General features: G+C 33.8%; 1 protein-coding gene across 3 annotated transcripts; it reads left to right on the top strand.

The window, feature by feature from the left end:
* The first annotated feature begins 4,713 nt into the window (after nucleotides 1-4,713).
* LOC105326066 (2-5A-dependent ribonuclease) lies at nucleotides 4,714-9,523 on the top strand. Of its 3 annotated transcripts, XR_899810.4 has the most exons (7): nucleotides 4,714-4,785; nucleotides 6,329-6,494; nucleotides 7,037-7,146; nucleotides 7,499-7,619; nucleotides 7,873-8,075; nucleotides 8,958-9,229; nucleotides 9,364-9,523. XR_899810.4 is itself a non-coding variant. In XM_011425909.4 (6 exons), exons 1-6 carry the CDS (start codon nucleotides 4,729-4,731, stop codon nucleotides 9,174-9,176), a joined length of 873 nt encoding a protein of 290 aa, XP_011424211.3. In that variant the 5' UTR covers nucleotides 4,714-4,728; the 3' UTR covers nucleotides 9,177-9,291. The 3 variants fall into 3 exon arrangements, 2 of the variants coding, with proteins under 2 accessions (XP_011424211.3, XP_011424210.3); XM_011425909.4 differs by lacking the exon at nucleotides 9,364-9,523 and having other exon boundaries at nucleotides 7,876-8,075; nucleotides 8,958-9,291; XM_011425908.4 differs by lacking the exon at nucleotides 9,364-9,523 and having other exon boundaries at nucleotides 8,958-9,291.
* Nucleotides 9,524-10,258: the final 735 nt, after the last annotated feature.

Raw genomic sequence — 10,258 nt, 5'->3', positions numbered from 1 at the left:
GTGTATGATGTTAAGTCGTCTCTTGCTGAAGCAAAAATAGGACGGAGGCTTAATTTGGTTTAATTGAATACTGCTTTTGAAACCTGTAAAGGAGGAATTGTTTCTGATTAGTAAACTTAAACTATTCCATTTATTGATCGTGTCAGGAACAAACGATTTCTTGAATATTTCTAGTCTACATTTTGGAATAGTATAGTCATTGTCGATTGCGTGTATTGTAATTCGATTCTAAAGTCCTGATAGAAGGGAAAATTTCTTTTAAATAATCCGGTACCAAATTATTATGAATTTTATACATTGTGCTCTCGGAAAGAGGCATTCAGCCTGTTTCTAAATAAAGGGACTCTCTTGAAGATTATATGGGTAAGCCAGTGATGATTCTTGCTGCATAGAGTTGAACTTTTTTCTAATTTTTCGACATCTTGTAACGAACAACCATCCCAGACAACAGAGCAGTATTCAGTTAAAGGTCGAATAAAAGTCATGTACATTTTTGATAAAGTATTTCTTCCTATGCTAAATTTGAGCTTCCTCAACAAGCCAAGTCTTTGGTATGCATTTTTAACAATATTATCGATATACTCTGACCAGCAAAGGCAAAAATATATAACTCTGTGCAAAATAATTATTCCAAATGACATTTCTGTTCCCATCTAGCGCGCATGGCCCGAAAATTCAATTATGTTATAGGATAGATAACTGCCTACATAGTTTATAACAACTTTTATTGTTGATTTATCTCAGTTATTTACCTTTAGAAAATTAAATTCTAATTGGATTTAAACAAAACTTGAATGTGATTTTAAAATCGGAATCGTTATTATTGTGGGACCTTTAGAAAACATTACATTCATTTTTAATTATCTTAAAGGAAATATTACATCTCGTATAACCTATATAGACATATCACAGGCCAGACACACTTAAATAAAACTAATTTATACCCTCTAGGCAACGGTTAATCATTTGATATAAATGTAATTTTATGAAACTGCATTTTAAGATGGTACGCAATGCCATTCCTGCAGCGGTTTAATTATCCGATGATAGAATAAAAGAAAAAAACGTTGCACTGACAAAATGTTCAGCACTATATATTCGATACACGGTCATAGATAAACACAGAGGTTAAAAAACATCAGGGTTTTTATAAAACTTATAATTATTTCTTTAATAAACTCTTTAAGGAACATGTTGCCGTCGATAAAATCATTTTAATAAAACGAAATATCGTTTCGATCAGAGGTTAGCTAGTTTATGATGATGTGTTATTCCACCTTAACATAAAATTAAGACAACGTGTTATATAGATCAAAATGTTCTTTTTATGACTTTGGTTTTTTAATAGAAATTAATGTTATATTAACTAATGTTGAATTGTATTGCCAGACGATACATAGGATTATAATTAGTTCAGTTTTGACTTTTGACAATAAATAAAATGATAGTGATATTTTATGCATTTATCTTCCATAAATCGTACATGATACGAAACCTGACGTGAGCTTTTTTTGTATCAAATTAAGCAGTATCTGAGTTTCTCCGTAGAAATAACAACATTCTCTGTAGAATGGTGATACAGCAATGGCACAAAAGGTCAGTGACGGGGGCAACGTTCATCAAAATGTCAAAAGTGTTATATGTTATTCTAATGAAAACGAACATGTCAAATGGCTGCATAGTTATTAGTATGTAGAATTTCTAATGACGTTTGAATCATATATAAATAATTTTACTCATTGAAAGATAATGCTGAGATGACGAGCATGGCTGAAGTGGATTAGAAAAGGCTCAAACTATTGTGTAAAATTATTGATATATGATTCAAACGTCAAACAGTGAAATTCCAAATGTATCTTAAAGAAGAATTAAGTTTTAATAACAAATATTTAAAGTTTACCCTACTATTGCTCTTGAAAATCGCAAAAAGTAAGATAATTAAAACCGATTGGTAAATTCGAGATCGAACACAATATACTAACCACAAACCAAGACTGAGGCGCCAGGGATAAAAAAGTCATACTTTGGGGACAATTTAAATAAAGTAAAAATTAATCAAACGGGGTGGCTAATACGGCAAATACAAGAAGTAAGATGGATAAATGAAATGAAATAAAAACTAAATGCCATAATTAACTATATGTAACTATTCTTTCAAAAATTCGAATATGGTTTGAACAATTTCACTATACATATTGATATGAATTGGTCACACTAAAACCTTCAAATAGCTTCATATCCCACAATTCAGTGTTTTCTTTGTTGTTTTTCAGTGTGGGTATCGGCTTCATCATATTTTTAAGGTTTGATTTTTGTATGAAGAAAAACGTCATGAAGTGATTATTAATTTTCACCAAGAGTTGAAATAGTTTAATACATTTACTCAGGAATATATATTCTCTTTATATCTTTGTCTTTCCTTCTCTCAATCATCATGATCATAGTCAGCACTATTTCCAAACATGTTCATGTTTCCACCACCACCTTGAAAATTCCTCGACAAAAATCGGGAACCTAAAGAGACTCCGCCACTTCTCCCGCCTCCAAATTGTGAAAATCTTGACTGAGGAAAAGCTCCGTACGACAGGAAAGGGTATCTGCGACCCCCGGGCCTAACGGAGCCAAAGGAGGAGCTAAACGCAGGACTAAACGAAGATCCAAATGCCGGACCAAGGGAGGAGCCAAATCCCCCGAAACCTCCCCCGCAACCACCCACGCACAACCCCTGACACCCACATGGTCCCCGGACTCTCTGACAGTATGCACACAGAACGTTTCCTCCGGCGAACCCAGAAATCACTGCAGAGCGAAAAAACGGGAATAAGATTTTCTGATGTATTGATTATCAAAGGGTGTAAGCAATTTGAACACTTTTACCTCAAAAATATGTTATACTTATTTCTTATTTACTAAAAATGCGACAATTGATAACTTTGAATGAAATTTGACATGAAAGAGTAAAAGGACACCGATATCGCCTTGAAAGGCGTGGTTTATATAAATCAAACTCTTACTTGGATTATGGATTCTTGTCGTCATGGGTTGGAGGTGATTCAGACTAAAACGTTGAGGCTCGGCCCAAGGGTTGAAGGAATAAGGAAAGGCGCATACTGAGCTCAGAAACAGGACCAGTGCGCTGGCGATCAGTGAAGCCATCCTTCTGATAGCCCAACCAAACAGTGATTCTGTCTCATTAAACGTCCTCAGTTTTATATTTAACCTGTCAGTTGTTGTTTGTGAATTTGATATTACAGATTTTTTTATTGAGTGGTCATTAACTTCCAACTGTACACATGATTAGGTTACAATAAAAAGCATGTTTGGGGACAGATTTTTATAGGGACGCACCACACGGTGTGAGGGGTAAGGTCGGCGACTACAGCGAGCTCTTTGATCCGGTCGGTACACCGGCTGTCAGGGGGTTAGGTTCGTATTGTCGCTCCAAAATTACAGGTAGACCTTACAGATTATTTTTGAAATATCTTCCCTATTCTGCCAGGTAATTCCTGTGTAACATCTTGTTTAACATAATAACATTTTGTGTCCAATAAATCATTTAGCGATACCACCGACTAGCTGATTCAATATCCCCAGATTAAAAATGGACAGAATTATGAGAAACCATGATGAAGTAGTTTGCATTCTTTGTCAATTTAAATTAAAATCATTTGTTTTGAGAGGAATGGATAACACATACTAAGTTGTCTACTATAGCTTGACTTCAAGATGTACCAGCTCCACCCATTCAATAAGATAAGGCACTGTCAGCTATTTGATGTGTTGTTGGTTTTTAAAAACATACAAAAAACAATATGATAGGCTTTGAACACATCTTGGATACATTTTTTTAACCTCTTGGATACATTTTTTTAAAGATCGTGCGATTAAAAGCTTCTTACTTTGTGATACAGAAGATATATAATACAGGATATCCCTTAGTTTTCAATAAGTATAATATACCAGTTTAATAAAGATGATATATTACATTTTTGTGACGATGATCAAATATTACTTATTTTCTCAACAAAAAATGTTTCACCAACTGTACACTATAAATGAATAGTTACATTGATGGCTTGTCCACAATAGTAGGTATTTATATAAATTTGAATGTGAATAAAGGTAAAAAGCTCGATAATGATTAATTATTGTGTTTTATTTTTCACTGTCGACGAGTGTTGATGTATTATCGTATCCATGACTTGTCCTTCCTATGAGCTGTTCATTCTGCGAGTTGTCAATTTTTTTGACGCGTTCTCTTTCATGTATAAGACAACAATACTTGGAATCTAGATTTTGTGAAAGACCAAACACCTTAAAAATTTTGTGAATTATTGTCTACTTTAAAATTTAAAAAACACCAAAAAAATCTGTTTATTTATGCATGAAATTTTGGAATATGTCTGCTTACCTTAAACATATGTACTTTTTTCTAATATTTTTTCTCTAATTTGTACTGTACAAGTACCTCTGACTCTCTCTCTCTCTCTCTCTCTCTCTCTCTCTCTCTCTCTCTATATATATATATATATATATATATATTGTCGTAACATTGACAGTTTGAGTGAAATAAATTGAATTGTCAAGAACTATTCGATGAATTGTGTAATTCAAGTTCATTTATCTTTCATTCAAACCATTTTTCTATAATATTAACAAACATTTATTCTCTAATTGATAGTGATTTTATGATGTATTAATAAAAAACAAAACACTACATAAGTCTCCATGGCCTTCTGGATAAGACAGCGGTCAACGGCTTCAGTGGCCGGGGTTCAAAACCAAGTAGGTTCTATCTCTTTATTTTGATTTTAACTTAAATATAAAAAAATTGTAAAAAAAAAAAAATAAAGTATTTACAATTCGAACCTCACGTGTCAGTAAAACACGACGTTTAATGTTGACAATGAAAAAATATATATATATATATATATATATATATATATATATATATATATATATATATATATATATATATATATATATATCGCATAGCCCCTTAACTCCGTCACTACCCTAACTCCGTCACTTTCGGGAAACTCCTCGCCGTTTGAAATCAAGTACGATTATGACGTCATTTTTTACATGTCAAAAATCTTTAATCAAATGTCAACAATTTGCAATGGCTAAATTTAAGAATATGTCAAAAAATAACATAATTAAACCTTGTTCATTTTATGCACCAGTAATTGTGTGAAATCAGCTAAAACTTTTTCACGGGTGCACTAAAATATCGATATATATTTCTTACATGCGGGCCCATAGGATCATTTACGGTGGTCAGCCATTTTTAGAGAGGTCAAGATGAAACAGATCACATGTAATACATTTTTGATTAAGGTAATTAATACATTTTTTCAGACCGCAATAGCCTTTATGCACTACTCTTGATGATAACGTCAAATCGCTCATGCCGTAACTTTTGCCTAATACAGGGTATAGACATATCCGGTATATCGCTATTTAGAATATGCTACATTTCTAAAAATGTAATAAATAAATAATTTAATAAGTAATATATTAATTAATGATATAAAATATTTGAAATATATAAGGACATAAATCAAACGGCATCAATAAAATCTGAAAAGGCCATTGTGATTGTTGTTACATGGACCCATTTTTTATTCTGGCGATCATTTCATTTCGATGAAATTAAATACAATTTAAATTGTATGCACCATTTTTACTTATTATAACTTGGCCTAGATACAAATTGAGTTTTAACTAAATTGTTAATGTGGCTTCATTCCCTGCCATATCATAGAGCATGTGGGTGACGGAGTTAGGTTCATAAGTTATAATAGCACGTGTGATAAACGTCGTATTCAGAGGGCTTATTTGAATAAAAATAAAAATATTTTTGTTAATAATTTTATAAATTATATTGTTTCAGTTTATATTTAGTGATTGCAAATGATAAAAACCACAAAAAATAATTTACAGAAAAACGCAGGAGGTTGAAGCCAATGGTGACGGAGTTTGGGTACTCGGGGATATATATATATATATATATATATATATATATATATATACCCTCACACACACAAATTTCAATATGACTATCATTTTTATTTTTATTAATTTACTTGTCATTCTCCATGCAATCTACAAATTCTGCCAACATATGGGTTAATAATATGGGTTAATGTTTGTTTTTGTAGTTAATATCGATTTATAAGGACTGACTGGCGTTCATATTTTGCCTATTTTGTAGATTAGATTATTGCTATAATCTTGTAACGTACGTTTAATGGGAAAATTGAAAACAGAAAGGGGTATAACTCTTACTCATATTAAAAAAGCAAAATAAAACCACGTGACTTAGTTACAGAGACGCTTTCTTTCCATTGGAATGGCTAACAATGGGCAACAGTTACACTCGGCCGTAAGAAATAAAGACAAGGAGTCCATAGAGAGGCTCCTGGACAGCGGGGCGGACGTAAACTGCATGGTATATGGGTGGACGCCGCTACAGCTTTCTCTCCAAAGAGGTAGAAACATGGCCATTCCTTAAACTTACTTAAAGGTTCGAATTTCCTCTACATCGCATTCCTATGAAATACTTCTCAAGAACTTACAGTTTTAGAAAAATTTGGAATGATCATTTAACTACTATTTAAGTGATTTATACCCTTGAGACAAGTACAGTACAGCTGTATATGTATAAAGTGCATAATATTTATATAGTAATTGTTTTATAGTGCATGTCGATCAATCAGGGACTTTAAGTTAAACTATAAGTTAAACGTTAAACATATATAACTTTTACAAAATATCAAATTTATGGATAACTATCCTAATTAAAAAAAAACCAGGTAAGACATGAATATGATTTGTCCTTTTTTGGTTTATGTGAGGTTTTAATTGCAAAAATATTGTATAGTCTACATAAACAAAATGTTTTCGCGGTTACTTCTCTTGGAGCGTGGCTGTATAGTTGTGTTGTCACTGTCTCTTGGAGCGTGGCTGTATAGTTGTGTTGTCACTGTCTCTTGGAGCGTGGCTGTATAGTTGTGTTGTCACTGTTTTTCAGGGTATGAGGAGGGGGCAGTAGTTCTGATAGACAGAGGGTGTGATGTTCATCTCCATGACAAGAACAGTGTTTCACCATTTGAGGAATGTCTACGCAAAAATCTGATAAAAGTAAAAATTAATCTTACCTACATTGCACATTCCCTGATTATGCTTACCTCAGTAAATCATCATTTTTCTACTTTAAAATAAACTCTGTCAGTGAATTGGTGAATATCTATATAAGGTAACCCGATCACTGATTTTCATAAAAGCTCCAAAGCAAAATTAAACGGGGGGGGGGGGGGTTAAGAAAGAAAGACTTTAAAAGGACATTGTGTTCAAATAAAAAAAAATGTTTTTGTGGACCAAACACTTTAAAAGAGTGTTATCTGATGGCAAAGTAAAAAAAGAATTCTTAAATCAATCATTTAATTTAAATCCTCTGTTCGGGTTAATAAAGGTTGTTTTGATCTATGCAAAGGTACTCACTAAAATTGTCAACAAAGGGGAGGATGTAAATGCTGTTCTATCTAACGGGGAACCCCCTGTCTGTGAAGCCGTTAAAAACGCCAGCAAAGACGTCCTGTCTGTGCTGATTAAAGGTAAAGCAGGGGATAGTACAGTGATAATAGAAAATAACCGCCTAGAAACAGCGGAGAAAAATGTACGACTGACAACTTTAGTACTTTATGTTATCTATTTGAATGCTTTACTTTACTGAATACTTCGTTTGGTGATATATTACAGTCAGTCTATATGAAGCTGTATTGCAATATGTACAATCAAATAATTTTGTTCATTTTTTATTTTTTCAGTTTAATTTTTGATTTGTGCATTTGTGAATTTCTCATTAAGTAGGTAAATGTAACGTGAATACCGTTGGGAGTAAAGGAGAGAGTCCTTTATTTACCGCCGCCAAATCTGGATACAGCGACATCTGTCGACTACTCCTCGACGCAGGCGCAGATCCAGACTTCATTCTACCAGCCAATCAGCATACGCCTCTCATTACAGCTGCGAGTAACGACAATGATGATGTCATAAAAGTACTTTTGAAGGTTGGTATAATTGCATCCCCTTTCTAAACCACAGCTGTGTGAGTTCTACCTTACAGGGAGGAGCTCGGTATCGTGGCGTGCGAGGATTAAAATTAATCTTGGTGAAGGTTGATTAAATACCTCTGTACTGCATCAGTGCACCATCCCTGACACCAATATTCTGTGCTACTATTACAATGTAATCAAATGTTATACTGGGCCATATTCTGGCATTCTCTCACCAGAGGTCGTGCTGCACAAGCTTCGCTGGTGAGGGAATGATATACTCGGTACCGAGATAACCTTGAATATAATCCAGATCCCATCAGCGTTTCTTTCTATTACGTGTAAAGGGAAGCTTTCAAACAATTACATCACTAGAAAGGCGTTCTAACTCGGTTGATAAATTAGTTCAGATTATAAATCACATCCTTGTTAAGCAGAAAAAATGTTCCATGCTGCGACTTTAATCATGTCTTCTCAATTAAAAGATCAACTGATATGAAATTATTATCTAGAGTGGCAGTGATAGCGCACATTGAGTCCTTAAGTTCTGTTAGACATTGAATACAAAGAACTCTATCAGAATCAATATCTGTTTCTGCGTTTGAGTTTACTTTTATTATGATTGGCAATGATTTAATTTATTGTATATCTCTTCTTTATAAATCAATTAACCATGTGTACTTCATAGGAATACTATACCATAAAAATGGTAATGGACTTGAAAACAAAACACAAATAAGACGACATACATATAGACTGATGTCGTATACAGCGCCATAAATAAATACATTTCTCAATGGGTTTTTTTTATCTACGTAATCCACTTTTAACACAGTTGTCAACAAAATTACATAACAGAAATACTTCGAAGAATTTGATATGCTTTCTTCTTTGTAGCACGGATGTAATGTAAATCATTGTGACGTCATGGGAAAGTCTGCGTTGTGGCACGCTTATAGTAACAGCAACACGGACAGCATGAAACTTCTACTTAGGGCGGGGTCAGACAAGAATATCCCGAACGCAGAGGGACAGACGCTATTGGACGACGCAAAGGACGCAGAAGATGATGACGTCATAGAACTCCTGACAACGTTCACCCAGTCGTGGACTTAAATATTAAAAGTTCACAAAAGCGAGAAGACAATCTCAGATGTGTTCAGTATTCTGTATGTGTTTATTATTTTTAATGTCATGTTTTCATGGCCAATAAACGTTGATAAAGAACTTCCCTGCGAGTGATTATTTTTGGTTTAACATCGATTTGTGGGTCGTCTGATGAATGCGTCAGGTTTTGTTGTAGGTCAGGGGGCCTTTCTTCTGCGGTAACACTTCCGGCAGATTACACAGGACTTCAATCGTGACAGGAGAACTGATACACAGCGGGTAATTTATTGAATCGTGGGGATAAAAACCAAATGTCACGGGTAAAAGAATATAACCTTTCGACAAAATCACTTCTCTTTGTGTGCGAAAAAAAAACTGAAAAGATTTCGTGTAGAACTGTTTGTTAATTATCGTAAATTATCCAAATTGTATTGATGACAATTTTAGTCTGTTGGTCGATGTTTAATGAAGTGAAGACACTTAGCTTTCCTATTTTTATAACCCTCATTTTGTTACAAGGATTCCTGTCTCCGGCGGGACTGGGACCGGATGATACGATTTCTATCACTTTGGACGGTCTGCTCGCGGGCTGCTTAGCTGACAGTCCTGATGATTTATTTATCCAATCCTATATTTAGTAAGAGGAGGGGGATATATAAATATTTAAAAAAATAAATGATATATAAAAGAAAACACAAAAAATATTCAATATGACCAGTTCGTTAAAGACTGATCCTCGGTAGTTTAAATCTATACTATAAGAATAATAGACTCGATTTGTTGTGTTCTTTTACCGGTAAATCGGCTGAGAACTGTCATTTTTCTTTAAATATTATATACATTGTACCAAACTTAATTATGCCAACTGGGGCTTATTTTTCTTTTTAGAGCAAATTAATCAATAATCAGCAAAAACAAGTCACAAAAAACCCGGACTTTGAACAGGAATGAATTTGATTTGAGTCCCATATCGGCGTATGTCGAAATGTACCGGTCATATCACCGGCGTTAAACGGCGAATTGGCAAATGAAGTAAACCGGCGTAAAACAAAAATGGAGAAACATGCTATTGTCTAAGCTATTGGTGTAAC

The sequence above is a fragment of the Magallana gigas genome, chromosome 2 (genome assembly GCF_963853765.1).
Source record: "Magallana gigas chromosome 2, xbMagGiga1.1, whole genome shotgun sequence".
NCBI lineage: Eukaryota > Metazoa > Mollusca > Bivalvia > Ostreida > Ostreidae > Magallana > Magallana gigas.
The sequence above is the reverse complement of the archived record's forward strand: the minus strand, read 5'-3'. Positions and strand labels throughout refer to the sequence as shown.